The sequence below is a fragment of the Neolamprologus brichardi genome, chromosome 3 (assembly GCF_056152115.1).
Source record: "Neolamprologus brichardi isolate AB-2024 chromosome 3, ASM5615211v1, whole genome shotgun sequence".
NCBI lineage: Eukaryota > Metazoa > Chordata > Actinopteri > Cichliformes > Cichlidae > Neolamprologus > Neolamprologus brichardi.
The window spans coordinates 6,165,047-6,188,910 of record NC_142106.1 but is presented as its reverse complement, the minus strand read 5'-3'; the positions used below and the strand labels follow the sequence as shown (position 1 = coordinate 6,188,910).

The 23,864-nt window shown below is 40.7% G+C and overlaps 3 protein-coding genes across 3 annotated transcripts; all 3 read left to right on the top strand.

Moving 5' to 3' along the window:
• The first annotated feature begins 447 nt into the window (after positions 1-447).
• On the top strand, positions 448-1,746 carry LOC148103276 (P2Y purinoceptor 14-like). The gene is made up of 3 exons (XM_087831750.1): positions 448-552; positions 653-912; positions 1,104-1,746. The coding sequence occupies exons 1-3, from the start codon at positions 448-450 to the stop codon at positions 1,744-1,746; spliced, it is 1,008 nt and encodes a 335-aa protein (XP_087687876.1).
• A 10,954-nt stretch (positions 1,747-12,700) lies between these two features.
• On the top strand, positions 12,701-13,962 carry LOC148103275 (P2Y purinoceptor 14-like). Its single transcript, XM_087831774.1, has 3 exons — positions 12,701-12,805; positions 12,931-13,187; positions 13,350-13,962. The coding sequence occupies exons 1-3, from the start codon at positions 12,701-12,703 to the stop codon at positions 13,960-13,962; spliced, it is 975 nt and encodes a 324-aa protein (XP_087687900.1).
• Positions 13,963-21,605: 7,643 nt separating this feature from the next.
• On the top strand, positions 21,606-22,884 carry LOC148103274 (P2Y purinoceptor 14-like). Its single transcript, XM_087831768.1, has 3 exons — positions 21,606-21,710; positions 21,802-22,061; positions 22,233-22,884. The coding sequence occupies exons 1-3, from the start codon at positions 21,606-21,608 to the stop codon at positions 22,882-22,884; spliced, it is 1,017 nt and encodes a 338-aa protein (XP_087687894.1).
• Positions 22,885-23,864: the final 980 nt, after the last annotated feature.

Below are 23,864 nucleotides of genomic sequence, written 5' to 3'. Positions count from 1 at the left end.
CTTTCTTATCAAGGCTGGGACACGCTGGTATGAAACGGAGCCAATACGCAGGGGTCAATTAACATAAGGAATCAAAAATGCAAAATAAACTCAAACTGCTGGCTCACAGACCTACCCCGATATGAAGAGCTTTTAAAGCCAAAGTCATTTTATTTATATTGCACATTTTGTTACATGTAAACTTAATGTGCTTGCCAAAAGCAACAAAAACATAGGAAACAATATTACTTCACATTTCTTTAAGGCAATGAAAACAGCAAAGTAAAACATATAAATATATATAAACTTTACACAAAAAGTGGATAAATTTGTGTTTGGTTGACTATTTCTTTGTTGTAACAGTGCTTCTTGGCAATGAATCCAACATTTATTTAACACAACAAACCAAGAGACCATGGAGGTGAATCATTTCAAAAATGAACTGGATTTATTTTCAGTGGCAGATCCATGGTTGCCCCCAAAAACATGACATCATCTTTGAACCAGACCTATGACGTTGACGATACATCCATGAAGCCTTACTTTATAGCGGTCTACAGTCTGGTGTTCCTCGTAAGTTTCAAATTATCCAATTGTGCTCTGTTAGAAATTGGTTTATGTGCCGGTGTATGCACCAATCCTTTTCTTTTCCTTCCACTCTGTTTATTTTCAGGTGGGTTTACTCCTCAATGGCTTTACATTGAAGGTCTATCTTTGTCGAGATTGGCCTGAGGTATCCAACAGCTTGATAGTCTACTTGAAGAACCTGACAGCTGCTGACTTCTTGCTCTGCCTCTGTCTGCCACTCCGCATTACCTACTATGCCAGCAGCTCTCCCATCATTCGTAGGCTTTACTGCAGCTTTGGAGCTTCTGCCTTTTTCATCAACATGTGTGCCAGTATATTATTCATGGGGTACATCGCTGCCAACAGGTAAGGAACCTTTACTTATTTAAGGTTGTAGTTACCGATAATGTAAAAACTAGATTAAATGGTTAACCACTACCCTGTGCTCCTGACAAAAGCATGAATGTATCCTTTTGACTTAACTGACTTCTTCAGATTAGGCACCTTGGTGACTGATTAGTGAAGTTGTATTCTGCCTATTTCTCGTCTCTCTCCAGGTATCTAAGGATCATCCATCCTTCAGGAACTCACATGCTGCAGACACTGCAGACTGCACGAATCATCTCTGTCATCACCTGGGTTTTTCTCCTGGCTCCAACAGTTGTATATATCATAATTTTTTTCAGTTCCCAGAAACCTCTGACCTTTAATCCTAGCCGCTGCGTTCACCTGTTTAGTCAATCAGTCAGCCTGTTGTTCAGAATAATCAACACCTTCTCTGCCTTCATCTTCCTCTTAGTCTTCATATCCATGGTCTTCTTCTACTACAGCATCTCCCGCAGAGTGCTGGAGGCACAGCAGAAGCAGCTGGCCTCCTCTGGCTCTGAGAAGCTGCTGAAGTCTCGCAGAAACATGTTGGTGCTGGTCAGCATCTTCTGTGTTTGCTTTGTCCCATTTTACCTGGTTCGTCTTCCCTTTACGTTTCTGTGGAGCGATGACTCAGTAGGTCCAGTATTGTTCTACCTGAAGGAGGTGACCACCATGGTGTCAGTTTTTAACATCTGCCTCGACCCTCTTGTTTACTTTTTCTTCAGTAAGACTTTTTGGGACAAGGTCAGAAAGGCATCCTGGAGAGCCCAACATACAACTAGAAACGAGGAGAATGAGAGCAGGAAGGACAAGCTGGACATCATTACATGAGAACCAGTGACTTCAACCAGTTAGTTTTGAAAATGTACATTTTAGATTTCAATTTTGTTTTACAAGTTGATAAAACCAGTGCCATGGACCTTTATCCTCACAAACCACAAGTCAGAAATCAAAAAGGGGCTAAAATCAACACAGAAACATTTCCACAGAGACGGCATCAATGTTTATGTTTCTAGTTTTCAGGAATGAGCTCAAAGGCTGATTTAGTATGAATGAACTGAACCATTCTGTGGTCAAATTCAAATGTTGTTCATATGGTTCTGGCTCTTTGGCTCACATGATTTAATGATTTAGTTTTATACAATTTAGTATTACATTTTACGTTGCTGAGTATGTTTGCGAATTTCTAGTTTATGTGCTTTTGTTTATTAGGTTACCTTTGTGCCTTTGTCTTCATCTATGTCTCCTTCGCTCCCTCTCTATCTGTGTGTCTTCTTTGCCCTTCAGCTCCTAGTCGTGTCCTATCTTTCTGTCTCCCTCTTTTGTTACCATGCTTCCCCTCCTTGTGTTTCATTCCTCTTCTCCCCTCTATGTCATGTGAATCCATGTCTGTTTCTTCAACGAACCCAGTGTCAAGCTGTGTGTCTTAGTCTGCGGCTCAGTGTGTTTCCTGTTTTATTTTGCACCCTGTGTTCAGCGGGTTCAGTTTTGCTTCCCTCTGTCTAGTCTACTGCTTGTGTTCCCCATCTGTTTCCATTTCCCTCCCTTCCCCCAATTTCAATGTAAAGAGGAACTTTTATCCCGTTCAGCAGTAATTTGTACAGTTCATAATGAAAATTAAACAAAAGACAATGACCGAATTCCTTTTGCTTATGAATAAAAAAAAAAACAAAAAAACATTTATAACCCATTTTCCTACTTTAGAGTTTTTCCACAAATATGTCAAAGTTGTGTTATGTAATGTAAAATAAGTATGTGCTTCATTTTTTTTTGGCTTAAATAAAGACAAATGTTTTGAGGTTGGTGTGGTCAAGTCAAGTTGAGTTTTATTGTCAATATATACTCAAGTATGCAGTGGGATAAAATATTGTCCTCCTGGATCAAAGGTGCAAACTGTAAAACTAAAATTGAAAAATTAAAAATTAAATTATACATATATACAACTTTACAGAATACAGAATAGATGAACTAAATACAAGTACAAAGGCATTGTACTTGAATAGAGATAGAGTAAGAATAGAAAAGAGTGAGAATAAATACATTAGTACCCTACATCCTGCACCTTTTTCACTTCTATGGTCTCTCTCCTGTCCCAGTGATTATATGGTGTCTGGCCGTTGGTGGTTCTCAGTGTTGCAGCCAAGGCCAGTATGCCGACCTTGGCATTTCATTGGATTGCTGTGGCAGGGTGGGTAGATGCAACCATGCAGGGACTTTTTATTTTTTATCTCACGTGTCATGTGTCTTTCCCAGCAAGTTGGAAAGAGCTGCCCAGTCCCTTTCTCCTTTGGCTCTCGGAGGAGGCGGACGCACTTTTTCTCCTCTCCCTTATCTTCCCTGCTTATGTCCTTGTCTAGTCTCGTGGGGGTTTTTTTGTATTAGTTTCCCTGGAACATTCTCTCACAGTCTGTTTCTAAAACCTAAAGAGAATTATGGATTTGATCAACTGGTCTCTGAATGCTATTGACACCCTTTTCTCAACGAGAAGTCTGGGCCCGAGTGCCCTGGAGGGACTTTCCCTGCCGGATACACGATGGACGGGTGGCAGAAATGGAGGGTCGTGTGCCTGGCGGGACTGTCGATCAAGGATGCTGAAGATATCTACCTATTCGGAACCATGATAACAGGGTTCTTGCTGATCGGAGCTGGCTTGGCCCTGGCTTATCGGAGAATTAAGACAGCGGAACCGGCTGTTCAAACCCCCACCCCCAAGGCTGCCCGCTGGGATTGAAACAATGGGACAAGGCGCGACTTCTTAGAACGGGCTCGAAAGCAGAATGGTTAAGACCTTGGAGACACTTACAGCTGCCGTAAATACTCAGAATAACACCTCTGAACATATATTGGGATACATCAAGGAGAGGCCTGCTCAAAATAACACCCTTGAGCGAAAGTTGGATTGCATTGCAGAACAGCTCACTGCAGTTGTGAGTTCTCAGAATCGGCTGTTTGGGCAAAAGAATGAAAAGCAAGTTTGATACCATCATCGGGAAGCTCGCGGTTCTCCAAAAGGAGATTGAGAGACCAGAACAGCTGTTCTTTAACAGCAGTTAAAGAACAGCTTTGAAATTCTCATGAGTTGTCGCAAAGAAAAATTACCATCATAATCCGGCTACCCCTTCGGCGCCAGCTGTGGGCTCAAGGCCGGAGCTCAAGGCCGGAGCTGAACAAAAACTCCCTGATAACGACTGTGTTGAGTCTGTTCCTTCCCATTCCATGCAAGGCCACTTGGGTTGGCTGGAAGACTGTTTACTTAGCCTGGCAGGGCGAAGGACACTGTCTCAGCTGAACTATGGACACGCACACACATACATATACTGATACTGATAAGCACTCACTGACGCATCACCCTCCCTGCTACGGATCCAACGCTTACCTCCCCTCTGATGTGGGCATCGGGTCAGCTGGAGGCGCAGTCGAAAGATTGCAGCGGTCCCAGATCAGATGTACACACTGGAACACTTTCCCATGTTGCTGTCTGTGTTTATTGTGCTATGGTGTGTTGATATCTGTGCATTCCTGTATTATCCTTCTGTGTTACACATTTCGATGTCTTTTTTTCCTCGCTACCTAGCCTGACCCGTCTCCCCAATGTGATGTTTGTGTATTGTATGTACGGTCGGCAAGGTCTGTCATCTCGGTTGTGGGCAAAAAACCTGCAACTGACAAATAAAGGCTATCTCATCTCATCTCTCATCACTGTTATTGTCATGGTTGGTGTGGCAAAACAGGACTCGTATGCAAACCTCCTTTGAAGAAGACAGTGGATTTATTTACAGTGAGGCAAAGGTGCAACAGTTCAATATACAGGGTGGGCCATTTATATGTATACAGCGTAATAACATGGGAATGGTTGGTGATATTAAAGTCCTGTTTGTGGCACATTAGTATATGTGAGAGGGCAAACTCCTCGAGGTGGGTGGTGACCATGGTGGCCATTTAGAAGTCAGCCATCTTGGATACAACTTTTGTTTTTTCAATAGGAAGAGGGCCATGTGACACATTGGTAATGTCACAAGAAAAACAATGGTGTGCTTGGTTTCAACGGAACTTTAAGTTAAGTATGTACCGGAATGAGCCGGTACATACTTAAGCGCCCAGCCCCGGACACCGAGAACCACCAATGCACCGACGGCTAAGGGCATCAGCCAACGGCAGTGAGTGTGGTTGAAGTAGATAGGCCTCCAACGTTTTCAGTGGAAGAAAATTTTTCTCACTTGGAATGAGTCTGCCTCTGACTCTATGGTAGCTGGGATCCAGTTCCAGGCTCCAGTTTCCTCCGCAACCCTGACAGGGAGAAGCAGAAGAGGAGGCATGTTGTTTTTGACAATAGGCATTCTTGGTGTTGACAGCTGTTAAGTTGTTCAAGCAAAAGACACCAATCATTCCTTTTAGTCAAAGTTGAAGAGTTTGGTTTTAATAATATTGGGTGTAAAGCTGGACCAATGATGACAGAGAAAAACTTTTATTCATAATAATTAGGAAAAGCTTGATAAAAATCCTCTCTTCATTTTGTAAACATACAAAATGCATCAAACAAAGACTAAATACAAGAGATTGTAATTCTGCTGGAATTTTGGGTGAGCTGTGGCTCAAGAGGTAGGCTGGATCATCTACCAATCACCTCAGTGTCAGTGATTTGATCCTTAGGCATGTCAGCCTGCATGTTGAAGTTTTTCAAATGAAAACCTGAAACCTAGTAAAGTAACTGAGTCAAAGTTCAAAGAATAAGTGTAGCAAACACATATCTATCTCGAAAATAACTTGTGACAGTTTAAGAGTGACGAGAAACAGGAAATACGTCAATGGGGAGAGCAACAGTGTGGTCATTGTGTATTTCCTGATCTACAGTGATACCATCACACAACGAGAACGACTAAAGCAACTTTTCCTTCTCACAAAAAGCTACAAAATCGGAGGTGAGTCCTGTTCATTTTTCATCCTCAAATCTTTTGTAATTCTGTAATTTGACTGAAAGGACAAAATATTAAGGTGGATTCTGTGAGTGATCATTAAGTTAATCTGAATACATGCTGACAGATGTTCTTACTGGCTGAGGCCAATGGTGTCCTGGCATCAGGTGAACTGATGAAAAACCTTATGCTCAAACATGATGATATATTTGAAAATAAACTGTTATTAGCACATTATTATATTCAGAAAATATTATCAGGAGGGCATCAAATACCTTTTTCTAAGCATTATATTCAGCAGCAAGACTGTACGGTGCATTACATAGAAAACATCATTAGACAACTTTTGTTGTGAAATTAATTTAATTGAACTCAAGAAAACACTTATTCAAAATTGCTGTCTACATAGCTTTTCAAAGCATACAACCTGTTTATCGCAACTAATCAGCAAGCTATGTGTGACTTTTCTGTGCACCAATGTCAGTGATAGCAAACAGGAAATGCATCAGAGTCCATGGTAGCGCTGCAGTCACAGTGTGTTTTCTGATTTAAATTGATACCATGAAACCACAAAGACATAACGACTGAAGACACTTTTCATGCTCTCAGAAAAGTACAGAGAGATACTTCAAATACAGGTGAGTCCAGCTGGTTTCTCAGAAAAACACACAAACTGACTGTGTGTGTTGTAACACATCCCGCATGATGTTACTCAGCAATCAAATCATTTTATTCAGAGCAACTGTGAGAGGAGACACGATGTAGAAGTCCAAATTATTAATTCAGAAAAATATGGAGAAATAAAAAGTTAAAGATTAGATTGTTTGCAATGTAGAATATAGTGAAGGAGGACAGCATGCAGGGGTTAACAATGCACAACAAGAAGGTTCTGGGTTCAAATCCAGTCTCAGGTATTCTGTATATATCAGGGGTAGGCAACCTTTCTGATGACGAGTGCCATTTAAAATTTCCTCAGAAGTCAATGTGCCATATGACTGCATTAGCAAGAAATTTGCTTTGTCATGGTCGTTGTGTCCTTGGGCAAGACACTTCACCTACCGCTTACTGGTGTTGGCCAGAGGGGCCGATGGCGCGATATGGCAGCCTCGCTACTGTCAGTCTGCCCCAGGGCAGCTGTGGCTACAACCGTAGCTGCCTCCACCAGTGTGTGAATGTGAAAGTGAATGAATAGTGGATTTGTAAAGCGCTTTGAGTGCCTTGAAAAGCGCTATATAAATCCAATCCATTATTATTATTATTATTATTATTATTATTATTATTATTATTATTATTATTATTATTATTATTATTAAATTTAATAACGTTCTATATTAACAGTTACACACTATATAGAACCACTTTATAGAATTATATTTGTTCGCAGATGTTGGCAGCTATCAGCAAATAGTTATCAGCTATTTTGAAACAAAAAAAGACTTTTTATCCATAACAGCAAATGAACTGTACAACAGAAAATGCAAATGCTATTTATGGTCTCCTCACAACAATGATAAGAAAAATAAACTAGGCCAATATGGCATGTTTGTTAATATACATCTTAATATGATCTCTGGTCTCCCACTCAGAGACACAGGTCTCTAAGTGTCCAGCATTCAGACGGCTACCTGAGGACACTCTTCATGTGAGAGAAAATCTGCTCACACAGATATGTAGAGCCAAATCCTGTCAATAAGGCCTCTGCAATGTTCTGAAGACAGTTAAACTTGTCAGGTAGTGATGTCCAGCAGGTGAAAATGCACAGCTGTGGATTCCAGCTGCTTCGATGTTGCATTGACTGGTATTAACTCAGACAGTTAATGCGAGACAAATCTAGCTGCTCATTAAAGATTTCTGGTTTGATCAGAAAAAAAAAACATTGGTCCATACACCTGAAAGTCCCAAAAATGCATTGTGTCTCAAGTCTACGGATGTATCCGTGAATTTCCGTGGTGCTGATGCTGTGCTGAGCGGACAGCTGCTGAAGCTTTTGAAGTGTCGGAATGTGGAAAGCTAACAACGTCCCTCTCACCAGTAGGCAAATTTATTTTTAGCCAATTATAAGTTGAATCTGGTAGTTGGGGTTGTTAGCTAAGATACTGTCATTAAGAATCGGCACAACTAATGTGTGTATGTAAGCTAATTTGCGATGTGCACTGCTGGCGCGGCCATTTATTTTTTAATGCACCCTCTCAGATTAATTCACTGCATGTCCTGCCCAGGGCTGGACTGGGACAAAAAATCGGCCCGGGCAATCCAGCCGGCCCACCAGGTATTAAAGCCATAGAGCTTTTGAATGAAAATGAAAACAGACACTGTTGTGACAGTGATGTATACTGTCTTGTTTGTATATGTATGTTTTCTATACATTTTACGTCAGAAAAAAACGTTGGTTTTAACATTCAGATAATTATTTAATAAAAGCGAGACATTTTAAATGAGAATAAGAAAGTATTTCTTTGTGCCCCCCTCTCCCTGTTAATGCCCCACCTGCCCCCCTGGCTAAACTTTGCTAGACACGCCCCTGCAAAGTTATCAGCTGTCAGCTACAGAGAAAAGGATGCTGGTGTTATTTGTCTCTCAGAAACAGTTCATAACTTCAACTCATTCATGTCACCTAAAAGGTAAACCTGTTTCTCCATCACCTGTTCAGCTCTGATGATTCAGTAAGGACATCTCCTGGTTTCATCTTCATGTTTCCCTCTCACCAGATAACCAAACCGACATCATGACCAGCAGCTTTACAGCTGTGGCTCCAGCAAACATCAGCTGATACTAGAAATTAATATTAAATAAATTCTAACAACAGCTGATCAAGCTTAAACGTGCTGCTGATGGCACAAAGTGGGCGATAAACAAACAAGAGAGAAAAGCTGATCAGCTGATCAGTTTCATGATTAAAGTAGCAACAGGAGAGAAAGGGGGAGAAAATGAAAGAAGAAGAGGCAGCTGTGCAGTGTAATGACAGAATAAATCCACCTTTGTGTCTTTTTTTCATTCTAGCTGAAGTCCGGGTCAAACTGTTCCTTTTCAGCTCAACACAAAACACGTAATATTTTCTCTAAATACGAGAAGATTCCGTCTTTTTACGGGACAGTTGGAAATTCTCCTAACTAACCTTAAGAATAAAATAAAGTTCACTATCAGTGACATCATAGCACCAGGCACGTGCAGGGGGGGGGCTAGAGGGGCTTGAGCACCCGCCCCTTTCCTGATGGGTGCCCACAGTGCCCTTTTTCAATGTGTGTGTGCGTGCGGAGTCCTGTCTGTGCCCCTCAACAATAATATTTAACTATTAATCACAGTTTTGCTAAATAAAAGGATCTGGCTTGCATCAGTCACATGATCACATTTAACCAATGATCGCCTTTGACGGCAGAACGCGCTGGTTACGAGCCGGGAACGAGCTCACAAAGAGCACGCGCATTTTTAGTGGTCCGGAGCTGCAGGAGAAACACAAATTAACTCAGAGACACAGACTGATGCGACAAAACCATAAGTAGGTGTACAGCGTACACTGTAGTGTATAGCACACAGGAGTGTTAGCTTATTACGTACACGTTGGTATGTTGAAACAAACGAGCGTGCTGTGTTTGCAACAGCGCGACAAACATTACCTGTCCTTTTATTAACTGCACAAGTAGTGCTGGTCATAGCTGCTGGCTACCTGTGTAAGGCTGTCATGGGTCTGTAGCTCTGTCACCGTTTTAGGGAACATGTTTAGTTTTAAAGTAAGTTTCCGGGCTTTTCCTGCCTTTCTGGAAGGATTATATTTCACTAAAAAACGGTCTAATATGCATGTCCACATAATTACGCATTATTATAATATTTTAAAAAACACACGCTGTATTTTAAAGAACATACATTAAGAAGCAGATTATATTAGATTTATATTTTAAATAAGACAAAATTTGGTTTTTACAGCAGTAAAATTATTGTATCTCTACAGTTTAAAAATGTAATAAGCTTTGCCCCTGCACAGAGTGGATAGTGAAACAAATGGAATCATCATAAATACATTATTTCATATTTATTACTTCCCCCTCCTCATTGCTTTATTATTGTAGCTCTAGTAATAAATAATAATGTAAGGATTCTGGATCAGCACCGTGATGCCCATAGTATATACAGTATTCTGAAGAAGGTCTAAAATGTCACTGTGTGTGCGTGCATGCGTTTGTTTTATGTATATGGATTTTTAAAAATTATTACTCATGATATAACATTGTCCAGACATGGCTGGTAAGGACATGAGGAGGGAACAGTAGGAGCTGTGTGAGGCTACTAAAGGCAGTGCTATAACATTTTTCTGTCATCATTAAGTGCAAGAGTTGTTAGGTGTGGATAATTAAATTATAGTTTAATGCAATAGCAAGTTGTGCCTTGTTCTCAGCAAGTGGAGAGTGATATATGAAATGATGGGATGGAAGGAAGAAGAGAAGCAAATAGTGATTCACAGGCAGAGCCTAAATTATTTCTCACAGTTTTTGTTGCCTTATGGTTCCAAGCGCTGTCACCAATCTTTGCATTTTGTTATTATCTCATGACACTTGTTTAATCAGCTACCATCTCTCCTATGGACTTTTTAATGTCTACAGTCTCAGATCAACACAGCCGTGCCCTCCAGCACTATCCACAGCAACCCCTCTACAGCAACATTGTACCCATCAGGTAAAACATTGGCTACGTTTGCTTTGCCTTGTTGCCCATATTAGATTCTTGATGAATGTGTGTTGTTGTTATTCAGCCTGGTTCAATGTGCCCCTTTTTAACTTTGAGCACCCGCCCCTTTAAACCTCTCTGCACGGCCCTGCATAGCACCCACCTGTATATAAACTCCGTCATGCTAGCTAGTACCCAGTACGAAAACGTCAGAATAACGAAAATAAATCTGTGAAGGTTCTCAGTCATCCAGGTCATCGTAGTCAAAGGAGCTTGCAAAGAACAGCGCCTAGACTTCTTTAAGTTGCTTGAAGACGTTTCACCTCTCATCCGAGAAGCTTCTTCAGTTCTAAGGTCAAATGGTGGAGAGTCCCAGATATAAACCTAGTGGGAGTTTCCCCCCACAGAGGGACAAAAGGACCCCCTGATGATCCTCTAATCGCCTGAGCCAAGGTGTGAAACTGGGGATGACAATGTTGTTGCGTCTGTCCTTCTTATCCTCCTCAGGGAGGATAAGAAGGACTGATCTTCTTTTCTGATCTTCTTTTCTGTGCCTCTTTGCTGACCTTAAGAACACCCATTTAGGATAGCTGCACGTTTTGAGTGCTTCCTTTACATGTGTGTGTTCCTTCTTTTTTCCTTCAGGCTTAGAGGGAACATGTTCTGCCCGGTGGTGTAGGTAATTACTCCAAGTTTGTTCCAGAGGGTGATGGGAGTCAAAGAGGAGGTACTGGTCCGTGTGTGTGGGCTTCTGGTAAACCTTGATGCTGAGGTTGCCATTCTCTTCAATGTGCACGGCGCAGTCCAGGAAAGGCAAACAGTCATCCTTTGTGTCTTCCCTGGTGAACTTGATGTTTTTATCCACAGCGTTGATGTGCGCAGTGAAGGATTCCACTTCTTGTGTCTTGATTTTGACCCAGGTGTCGTCTACATATCTGTACCAGTGGCTGGGTACTCTTCCTTTGAAAGAGCCAAGAGCCTTCCTTTCCACTTCCTCTAAGCCTGAAGGAAAAAAGAAGGAACATGTAGGTGGAAAAATGCACCACTTAGACCAATCAAAAAATGATATGGCAACATGACATTTGGTTGTTTAGGAAAAGGGGGAAGTTTTAGGAGTGACGGAGAAAGAGAGAGAGAGAGAGAGAGAGAGAGAGCGAGTTTTGAGAGGTGAGAGATTTGTGACATTTAGCGTGTTTGGAGTGTGTAGTTAATGTGTGGTCTTGTGTAGTTAGTGTGTAGTGTTGTGGATAGTTTTGTGTTGTGTGTCAGAACAATGAGGCGACTGCTGTCTCCAGGTAGAAACAGGAGTGATACACCTGCTGCTGTCAGACCTGCAGGTATCAGGCTGTGATGTTCTCCTTTATAGTGGACAGAAATTCTGTTTTTGGAGTGGCACAAATAATTTGTGTGGCATCTTATTGAAGAACAGCTGATTGTTCTGTAAATAGTTTGAAATGGTTATTTAAAAAGGGGTAAAAGGTAAATGGCTGCAAATAACTTTGTTGTTTCCAAAACTTGTGCATAGGATTTTAAAATCGATAATTTATTTTTGCATTTAAAGTTTTGAAATATGATTCATTAAACATGTTTGTGGTTGTTACAGTAAAATTGTAACTTTTTTTGTTTTTTTGTTTTTTTGTCTGATTTTAGATCAATTGTGTTAATCTGTCAAATCTGTCTAAGTCTGTCAAAATGAAAACATAACTGTAAATTCAGACACGTGAGGTTGTGCTGAAAAGAATGATACCAAACAAGGCAAAGTAAATAGTTTTTAAAGGTGAAATGTGGAGGGAAAATCAAAAGTAGTTAAAAATGGCCAATTATACCCTCGACCCCAGAGGGTTAAACATTTTTTAAAGTAATGCAATAGTTACTTTCCAAGTAAGTAATTACTTTTAGAATCTTGTAACTCAGTTACTTTTTTGGAAGAAGTAGCTAGTAACTATAATGAATTACTTTTTAAAAGTAACTTGCCCAACACTGATCATGAGTGACTCCAAGGTGTCTTATAGTGTTACTGGGGGTCAAAATGACTGTCTCAAAGACACATGTAGTTGATCTCAACACAATGTTTTAAATTGGTTTGACTTTGATTTATCTCGAACTAAGGGACCATGAAGGTTGATCCTTTCAAAGATTAAACTAGCATTTATACACAGTTTGTTGCAAAGAGGTAGATCTTTGAAGTAGGTTTATTTTTCAGATCTGGAAACATGGTTGACCCAAAATATGAGACTTCACCTTCCAACCAGACCTGTGATGCTGTCGACACATCAGCCAGCACTTTCTTTATGGTGGTCTACAGTCTGCTATTTGTGGTAAGTGTCAAATCTTCAGACTGTGCTCTGTTATACACTGGTTGAAGTTTTCATAAACTGTTCATGTTGAGTCTGAAGGCGCATGTACCAAAGTCTTCTTTCCATCATCTCTGTGTCATGTTCAGGTGGGTCTACCTCTCAATGGCTTCGTCATAAAGTTCTACTGTCAAGCTCAGCAGCAGGCATCGAGCAGCTTGAAGGTCTTCCTGAAAAACCTGACAGCTGCCGACTTTCTGCTCTGTCTCTCTCTGCCACTGCGCATCGGCCACTATAATAGCGGATCTATAATAATTTGGCAGCTCTACTGCAGCTTTGGAGCCTCTGCCTTCTACCTCAACATGTGTGCCAGCATCATATTCATGGGGTACATCGCTGCCAACAGGTAAGAAACTTTTACTGATTTCAGATTCAGATGCAGTTCATGATGGTGTTGTTGACTACAAACCATGCACTCCTGATGAAAGCATGAGAGATTTCTGAAGGTTTGGCAGCACTGTGACTGATCAGTGAAGTTGTCTACTGCCTCCTTCCTCTTCTTTCTCAGGTATCTGAAGATTGTTCATCCTTCACGAACTCGTGTCCTGCAGACAGTACGGACTGCCCGCATCATCTCGATGATCACCTGGATTTTTCTCGTGACTACAGGAATTATTTTCATCATCCTGTTTTTCATCACTCATAAATCTCTGCCTTCTAGTATCAGCCGCTGTGTTCTCATCTTTAGTCCACTGGTCACTGTGTCCTTCAAAATCATTCAGGCTTTGTGTGTCGTTGCTTTCCTCGTGGTCTTCATATCCATGGTCTTCTTCTACTACAGCACCTCCCGCAGGGTGTTGCAGGCACAGCAGAGGCAGCTGGCCTCCTCTGGCTCAGAGAAGCTCTTGAAGTCTCGCAGGAACATGTTGGTGCTGGTCAGCATCTTCTGTGTTTGTTTTGTCCCATTTTACCTGGTTCGACTACCCTCAGTTTTTCTGTGGAGCAGCTGCTCTGTGGGTCCAGCATTGTACTACCTGCAGGAGGTGACCACCATGGTTGCAGCTTTCAACGTCTGTCTGGATCCTCTTGTTTACTTTTTCCTCTGTAAGACTTTTCATGCTCAGGTGAGAATGGCATTCAGGGGGACCAACATCCAACAAGCAAATGAGGAGAGTGAGTAGCAGTTGAACATCATTATCTCAACAACAAACCAAACCAGTGAATTGTAAAGAAAACGTTGTTGGGTTTTTTGAGAGTTATTTAAGGTTTTTTGAGGCTTATTGATCCAAAGTCCAAAGCTCAACCTAGCACAAACATTCTCCCACAGAAACCACCAGTGTTTTTTTATACATATTAAAATGCTGTTTTTTGCTGTTAAAAAAAGATTTAAGCTTGGATATGAATGTGAATGCTCCTTGTTAAGAATAACAAATAAAATGTAATGAAGTGATTTTAAAGTAAAAACCTTTTGTTAAATTTTGTAAGCCAGATAGATGAAGGATTAATATATAATTTCAAACTCCGCCACTCTGTGTTCCTCAACCACTGCCTCATTTGAGTTTGGACGAAATGCATTCTGGGATATTGCATTTCGTCATTTTGAGCTGATTGGAGACCAAAACAGCCAATCAGATTTTTTTGCTTTCAATTCTGTGATTGGCTGGTTTTGTGGCACAAATATAACGGTGTACACAAAGAGTTGAGCTCTTTGGGGGGAAACTCCCACAAGGTGTAAATCTGGGACTCTCCACCATTTGACCCTTAGAACTGAAGAAGCTTCTCGGATGAGAGGTGAAACGTCTTAAAGCAACTTAAAGAAGTCCAGACGCTTTTCTTTCCAAGCTCCTTGATCTACGATGACCTGGATGACTGAGAACCTTCACAGACTCATGCTGTGTGGATTTCTTCTGTTGTGCTCCCTAAAATCGCCATCCGTAGTTTCCCAGTGTTTTGTTATTAGTTTCCAGTTTCTAGATTTTGGTTTGGTTTTGTAAGTGCTTTTTGTGTAATCTGTGCAATAAAACAGCCTCCTTCAGTTCATCCACGTGTTTTGAGTTCTGCATTTTGGTCTTTCCTCCTACCTACCTGCCTGTTTCATGACAAAAATAAACACCTCAGTCAAAACGAGGCTCAAAGAGAAAATAAGTGAGTGTCTGTATTTGTGTTTCAAAGTGATAACAGTATCTTATCTTCAGTGAGTGTTTTGCAGTTTCTACTTTGTGGTTTCTAGCCACAGCTAATCTTTCTACATAAATACTGTGGGGGAAGTACTGAAATAGCAATCAGGTGATGACGAAGACTTAAAGGGGACTTCTGTATCTTCTTTCCAACCTTCTATTTTAGACTCAGATGTGTAGGTTATATATTTGTTTTGACAATAGAAATGACAGCCATTTGCTGTTTAGTTAGCGCAATAAAATCAGTGGACAGCACCGAGAGATACAACTGAAAAGAAACAACAAGTGATGCAACATGCCTTAATTCGTATGTTACAACACATAGTGAAAGTGTGTACAGATTAGAGACTGTGTAGTGACTTTGAGGAAACAGATCATACAAAACAAACTTCATTGGTGATAAGATTTTTACCACTAATAGTAACTGTTAATGGAAGCTGTATTTATTTTAACAGTGTGTAAAGTGCAGAAGAAAATGTTAATGTAATTGTATCGCAAAGAGGTGTTTACAAGGGTTATAGAGCTAGTTATGAACCCATTTGGTGGTTACTTGTTTTGCTATTTACACATCTGAATCTGATGTCTATAAATCAGAATGTTTAAACATGCACGTTCAAATCAGCAATAAGGATGTGTTATATCTACCTACTTATGTCTGTAAAGGTTCTCAGTCATCCAGCTCATTGTAGTCTAAGGAGCTTTTAAAGAAAAGCGTCTGGACTTCTTTAAGTTGCTTGAAAATGTTTCACCTCTCATCCGAGAAGCTTCTTAAGTTCTAGGGTCAAATGGTGGAGAGTCCCAGATTTAAGCCCAGTGGGAGTGTCCCCCAAGAGGAACAGCGGACTAGGTTTCACAATGAGCTCACATGGAGCCTGATTGTGACCTACACCCATTTTCACACCTTGGCTCATCTTATTAGGTAGCTGATCAATAGGGGGTCCTTTGTCAATGGACCTCGGCCTTGGTGGTCCATTGTCCCTTCTTTTGTGTGTGTGTGTGCACACACATGCACAAAATAACACAAGCTACTGAGGTAGAAACAAGGTGGCCTTAGTTCAATATAACTGGGTTTTGAGATCTAAACTGGATCCTTCCTTTTGTTCTACATTTCCTAAAATCTGGAGTCTGGAAGACTCTCACAGTCTGGGCAAGCCTGGGCTCGGGTGAGCCTGGGTGTCCTGGAGGGACGTTCCCTGCCGGTACAGCATGGACGGGTGGAGAAACTGGAGGGTCGTGTGCCTGGCGAACTGTCGATCAAGGACATTGAAAACATCTACCTTTTTGGAACCATGACAACAGGGTTCTTGCTGATCGGAGCTGGCTTAGCCCTGGCTTATCGGAAATTGAAAAAAGTAGAAACGACTGTTCAAAACCCCACAAGGCTGCCCACAGTGATTGAAACGATGTGGTGAGTCGTGAATTCTCAAAATGTGCTGATTGTACGCAGTAGAGCAGGGCGGTATGACCAAAAACATTTATCACAATATAGATTTGAAAATTTGCAATAACGATATAACTGACCATATAATTGACACTAGACAAAATACTTTACAACTCCACAATTTTATTAGTGCAAAAAAAAACCATCAATGTATTTTCACTTAAACAAGCAGCTGTTTTTTATGTGCATTAAAGTTATATAAAAACGTAACAGTGCAAATTCCTTGCTGACAGTTTAACCAAAAGGCATTTCCAGTGGAAATTGGCTGACATATCCTCAGCATAACCATGTATAATATCCACAAAACTTAAAAAGAGGTTATACACACAATACGGTAATATTATGTTGAAGCTCAGTACATATCACTCCGCGAGGCTCCTGCCTACGATAGCCGTAATGCTCCGACAATACATCAAGCAGTGCGGGTTCATAGCTTAGCAAAGTCGTACTAAATCATTTGACAGATTTTTGAGCGCCGTGTACATAAAATCGTTTCGAGGTCAGTAAACACAAGCCGACTTCATACATAAGGCACACGGGATTATAAGGGGCTCTGTCGACTTTCAGAAAAATCAACGGATTGATTTTAAGTGTGCCGTATTTTCCAAAAAACACGGTAATAACGACGGTTCGCTAGCATGCTCTACCAAAAATAGTGCTTTGTTGTGTATCTGACGGACAAAAGCTAAACCAGTTCCACACCACTGAAGTTGCAGCATTTTAACAAACCAATAAACGCCAGATCTGAATGAGGGTGGGGGAGGTTCAATTTGCCATGTTGCAACGAGCTTAGCTTCTGTCTTGCTAGCTTGCGCTGCACTCAGTGGCTCTGCACTCGACAGTGCAGCCTAGGCAGAGTAGTCGAATGCAGATCCACTGAGCGCTCAACACAGACAGCACCGTCAGAAGAAAAGTTGATGAAATAAATAAAAAAATTTGTATTGTTCGATTCATATGCGTACCGAACCGAAAGCACTGTATTAAACGGTTCAATATTGATACATGTAATGTTGCACTTTCTCTAACATAGTGCCACATAACCCATAATTTTTTTTGGGATTAATAAAGTATTTTTGATTCGGATTCTTCATTCATCTGAGCTCCTGTTACCTTTTAGCTCAGTGGTTTTCAGTTGTTTGACTTGTGAGGGTGAAGGTGAGGGCCAGTGAAGTGATTAAAGGGGTAGGTGACAGAGTTAACTCAGACAAAATCTGGAATCTGCTCCCTATGATATTCTCTAGTGAAGGTATCGGATTAATGGCACCTTCAACAAGTTAAAGGATTGCGAAAAAAGTTGATTCTGTTCATCTCGACGTGCTGTTTTCAGCTGAAGAAACATCATCATTTATTCAAGTGACTTCTTCAGTCTCAGATGGTTTCCCCAACCTTATAACCACACTGTGACCAAAATTGTTCTGGATCAGGTTCCCTGGCACAAACATAGTAATATAGTGTACACTGTTAAGTGCCAGAAGCCCACATAGCAGACAGGTCTGGCCCGGTATCAGAGCTGGTGTCAAACTGGCACTGCTGGCTGATTTCTGGCATGGTAAGTGGTATGTCATCCTGATGTGGGCCAGGTCTGGCAAACCAGATCTGGGCCACCAAAGGGCCGTCATTCTTTGCGGTATGTGGGCCACGTGTAAGCACATTGTGTGGGCCAGGTCCAGGCCATACCAAGTTTGCTATGTGGGGGAGGCCATAGTTCCTGACAACTGGAGAAAATGAGCACCGCAAAAACCCGAAAAAAGATAACTTGATTAATTAAAGTCTCATTAATAAAGTTAAAAACTATTTCACACAAGGGTTTCTTGGTTGAATAACAAATTATATACATTTAAGAGTCAAAATATTGTTTATTTTTCTTATATTTTTTGTTGATTGTAAGTTGAATTGACTGACTTCTAGATAAGCGTTGTAAATGTGCCACCTATATCTTGACAAATCATGCAGAGGAGGAGGATGATGAGAAGATTATTAAATCGATGAGTATGTCCTGCAGCTTTTAGATGCATTCTTGTTCCAACACACCTGAATCAAATGAAAGGCTTGGTTCCACATTTGATGGCACACTGAAGAGGTAATTCAACCATCTGATTCAGCTGTGTTGGAGAAGGGATGCATCTAAAAGCTGCAGGACAGTAGCTCTCAAGGACTGGAGCTGGAGACTGTTGGGATTCATTTTTATCTGTAAAGCTAATATCTCATAATTTGCATCACATACAGTATTTGTGTTTTATTCTTTACTGCACACAGTATATTGTAGAGCAGTTGTGCTACTCTGATACTAGCAGACACAACACTTCCTCACAACTCCCTCACAGGAATGTGGCCTCAATCATGAATCTGCTGTTATGATATGCACTTTATCCACTTCTTTAACTCTACAGGCCTGACTGGAGGGCAAGAGGTGGTTGCCATGGTAATGGGAGCGTTGCTAGCAGAAGGTTAAATCTCTATATAAGAAGATGCCCAGAAAGCTGCAGAAGAAGAAACGTGAGCATGTATCAGACCTAAGACACCCTCAACTGATTCCACCAATCATGCTAACATTCTGTTTCTGTGACCCGCAATACAGTTGCTACCTGGGACAGGTTGCCTTTTTCTCTGAGCGAGAGAAGGTCCCTGTTGCTGTGTAACAGTAATTTTAAATTTTAACAGTTTGATAATGATTCGTGAAGGACATTAGTCTTCTCTCATGAAAAAAAAAACCTAACAAGATCCCTGTTTTAAACATTTTAAATATAAAAATCAGTTGATGCATATTTTAGACACTGATATCTATAAATGTTTTTTTTCTGAATCAATGGATTCGGATGAGGAGGGGAAATGGTCGTTGGTTAATGATGGGAAATGGTTTTCCCCAGTGCGTTCATAGTTTTTGGATCAGCTGTGGCTCACGAGGCAGAGTGTGTCATCTACCAATCAAAAGGTCAAAAAATGTCCTTATTGATCCACATTGTACACTGGAGTTTCTTTAAAAACTGAACCCAGATTTACATCAGCCTCATTGCATCCATTGGCCAGCACCATCAATCGATTGACCTTTGAGCTGAGGAAATATTTGAGTTGTTCAGAAAGTCTTGGGATCCATGACACTTGTTTCAGATGCAATCTGAATTGGCTTCAGGTGCTGTCTCATGTTAGCTGTAGTGATGAAGAGGTGAAGGACATTAGTAACAAATCAATTAGTGTCAGTAAGTGAGTCAGTGCTAAAATAAGAAGTGTAGCAGCAGCTGATCAGAGAATGACTCGTCTCTTTTGGAAACATGTCGCGACAGTTTAACAGTGAAGACAAAGAGGAAATAGGCCAGTGTGCAGGGCAGCAGTGATGTCACTGTGTATTTCCTTAGTTACAGTGGTACCATCACACTCAGAACGGCTGAAGCAACTTTTCCTCCTCGCAGCAGAACCAGAGGTGAGTCCTGATGGTGTCTGATTCTCACATCTTTAATACTGACAGAAAAACTAAATAAGATCCTTTTAAACCAGTCCTGATTTAAGGAACAAAAGTAATTGGGTTAGTGTTTTGGAAGCTAATCTGAACATACGATTACAAATCTCTTATTGACTAAGGTTCGTGGTGTCCTGGTGCCAGATGCATGGACAAACAACCTTACGCTCAAACATGATGATGTTGTTGAGAACATACTGTGACTAACACATCATTATATTTAGAACAAAATCAGGAAGGGGTCAAATACTTTTTCAGCACAATATAAAACCTGTTTAACACAAGTTATCAGCAAGTCAGGTTACAAGAGACGATCAGTCATTGTGTGTTTTCTGATTTACAGTGATGCCATTAAACCACCGAGGCTTAATGACTTACGAAAATTTAAATTCTAACTTTTAACAACTAATCAGGAAGTTACGTGTCTGAGTTTTCTGTGCAGCAGTTTCAGTGGTCATAAACAGGAAAGACAACAGGGTTGAGGTTAGAGCTGCGCTGTGTCTTTTATGGTTTACAATTTAACCTGGAAGACATAAAGACAGAAGTAACTTTTCATCATCACAAAAAAATGCAGAGGGATACGTTAAATACAGGTGAGTCCAGCTGGATTCTCAGACTCACATCTTTTGTGCTTCTGCTGATTTTAAAAAAATGACAATTATCATTTTTAATAGTTCCTGACATGTGGAGCAAAAACAATCAATGATTAATAACACAGCTGAGTTCAGCGTTCAAGAGATGTCATGATGAAAATACTTGGACGTTTAGTTAACTGAGCATTCAACCTCAAAGTTCATCTGTTCCAAGTAATTCGTTTCTCTCTGGTCCCAGTGTGTACCCTCTCGTTTCCCACCCTCTCGTTATCCTGCCTGTAATCAAGTTAAGTTTTTCTAGTTTCTATTTTTTTTATAGTTTTGTATGTTTGTGCTTTAGCATTCAGTATTAGAGTAATTAAAGCTGCCTCTTTTAGTTCACTCCCTTTGTTTCCAAGTCCTGCTATTGGGGCCTAGCTCTGCCTGGCACTCAGTCATCCGTGTCAATTTTACTTATATTGCACATTTCATTCTTTAAAGGAATTAAAACAGCAAAACAAAACATTTAAATAAATAAACTTGCAGGCAATTCGAGTAAATTCCTTTAACTTGATATCCAAGCTCATTGGAGTCCAGGAGGCCTGCCATGACTGCCCTGGTGTCAGTACCATGTGCACTGGAACGTGCACAGTTAGAGAAACGTTATGTTCAGAGATGAGTCCAGGTTCTGCCTACAGCTCACTGCTTCAGCTTGTGCTTAATGGATTGTTATAAGATTCATGAGAGGGTTGACTTATCTTTACTAATGAATGCTTCCTTCCACAACTAAGGTACTAATGTACAGAATGTGTGTCTGTGCGTTTCCAGCCATACCATACATAGACTTACGACCTTTCAATGAACTTAACGTGTGTGTATGAGCTGTGCTCAAAAAGCAGAAGTAAGCATCCTGCTAAACTATAAAAACAGAAACTTGCAATTGATCATATCTCAAATGAACATTTAAAAGTGTGAAATCTCACATTTTAATAGAACAGAACAGTCTGGTTTAAAGCTATTGTATGCTTCCTTCCACAGCTGCAGACTGTAACCTGTAGCACAATATCTAAAATTGGTCCAACATTAATTTAACACAACAAAGTAAGAGTGAATCATTTTAAAAAATTCAGTTTAAAACACTGTTTTTTTAAGTGTTTTTTTTTTTTTCAGCACCAGAAACATGGTTCACCCCAAAAATGAAACGGTGTCTTCGGACCAGACCTGTGATTATGTCAACACATCAGTCAACACTTTCTTTATTCTGGTCTACAGTCTGGTCTTTCTGGTGAGTTTTAAATCTTCAGATTGTGCTCTGATAGAAACGAGGTTCTCTGTGCATCTACCAAAGTCCTGTCGTCCTCTCTGTGTCTGTTCAGGTAGGTTTACTCCTCAATGGCTTCATCATGAAGTTTTACTGTTGTCGGGCTCGGCAGCAGGCATCCAGCAGCTTGATGGTCTACCTGAAGAACCTGACAGCTGCTGACTTCCTGCTCTGCCTCTCTCTGCCACTGCGCATCACCCACTATATCAGCAGGTCTCCCATCGTTCAGCTGCTCTACTGCACAGTTGGAGCTTCTGCTTTTTTCCTCAACATGTACGCCAGCATCATATTTATGGTATACATCGCTGCCAATAGGTAAGAAACCTCTAACGTAAAAACTAGATTAAGTGGTTAAGTACACACCCTGTGCTCCTGACAAAAGCATGAATGTACCTTTTTCTGACTCAATATTGACCTTTGCAGATTTGGCACATTTGTGACTGATTAGTGAAGTTGTATTCTGCCTCCTTCCTCTTCTGTCTGCAGGTATCGGAAAATCGTACATCCTTCAGGAACTCACATCCCGCAAACAGTACGAACTGCGAGAATCATCTCTGTCATCACCTGGGTTATTCTCCTGGCTCCAACAATCACTTTTATCAGCTTTTTTATCAGCTCCAAGAAACCTTTGACCTCTAATTACTGTCTTGATTCCTTTAGTTCATCAGTCAGCCTGCTGTACAAAATCCTCCACACCTTCTCTGCAATCATTGTCCTCTTGGTCTTCATATCCCTGGTCTTCTTCTACTACAGAATCTCCCGCAGGGTGTTGCAGGCACAGCAGAGGCAGCTGGCCTCCTCTGGCTCTGAGAAGCTGGTGAAGTCTCGCAGGAACATGTTGGTGCTGGTCAGCATCTTCTGTGTTTGCTTTGTCCCCTATCACCTGGCTCGACTTCCCTATCCCTTTCTGTTGAACAGCTGCTCTGTGCGTCAAGTTTTGTACAACCTGCAGGAGGTGGCCGCCATGGTGTCTGTTTTCAACGTCTGTCTGGACCCTGTTGTTTACTTTTTCCTCTGTAAGACTTTTCGAGCTCAGGTGAGAAAGGCGTCCAGGAGGACCAACATCCAACAAGCAAATGAGGAGAGCGAGAGCAGCAGGGAGCAGCTGGACGTCACTACTTCAACACCAGTGATGTAAGGCAACGTACAACATTTGAGAGTCCGATTAGTGAAACCAGTATCATGGATCCCCGTCCTCATGAACCACAGGACTTCTTCTGTGCTCAGATATCAACATGAGGCTGAACTCAGCACAAACACACAGTGTCAGTGTTGCTAGCATTTAGCTTTAGCATGAATGAATTGAACCAGTGTGTGGGCAGATTCATAGAAAACATGCATATTAAATATCTGTCTCTGGAAACAGTTTTAACATTCACACATATCCAGATGAGCTTTTTATCTCTCGGCAGTAGTCTGTACATTTGATAATAAAAATCTTAAAGGCTTGGAAATGAATTTACTGCTTTTGCTTATAAAGAAAATATCTAAGATTTCCAGGCTGGTTTGCTTCTTTACTGTTTTTCAACACAGATATTTTCACATGTTTGTTCTGCACTGGAGCTAAAAATAAATAAATAATGTTTTAATGTTTTGTTTGTTTGTTTCAAACAATTAGTGATGGATTTCCAGCTGTTTTTAGAGAGCCGGCTCTTTCAGCTCGAACCGGCTCTTCAGGTTGTTTTGTTGCGTTAATTAATTTATTATTAACAATAATATAAAATTATGCACAAAAGGAATTACTAATGTAAAAAAAAAAGTGGTTTTATTTATATATGTTTATATATAAATATATGCGGTGACCCCTAGAGACAAAACACGTACAAACTCCAAAACTCCAAAGCTACCTAGATCACTCAAATTACTCAATTGAAAGCATGTGTGTATTGTTTGTGTATTTATACACAAGCACTCATATATATTCAAATAATTTAAAAAAATGTTCATTTACCTGTTACTACCACACACCAAATCCGGTCGTTGGTACTTGCTGGCTTGTGTAGCCACTAGGTAACAAAAGCTCAACACTGCGCCCTAGCATCCTGGAGCACTTCTGTTGTCTTTTGTATGTGTTTTGAGTTTGTACATGCTTTGTCTGTAGGGGCCACCATAAATATA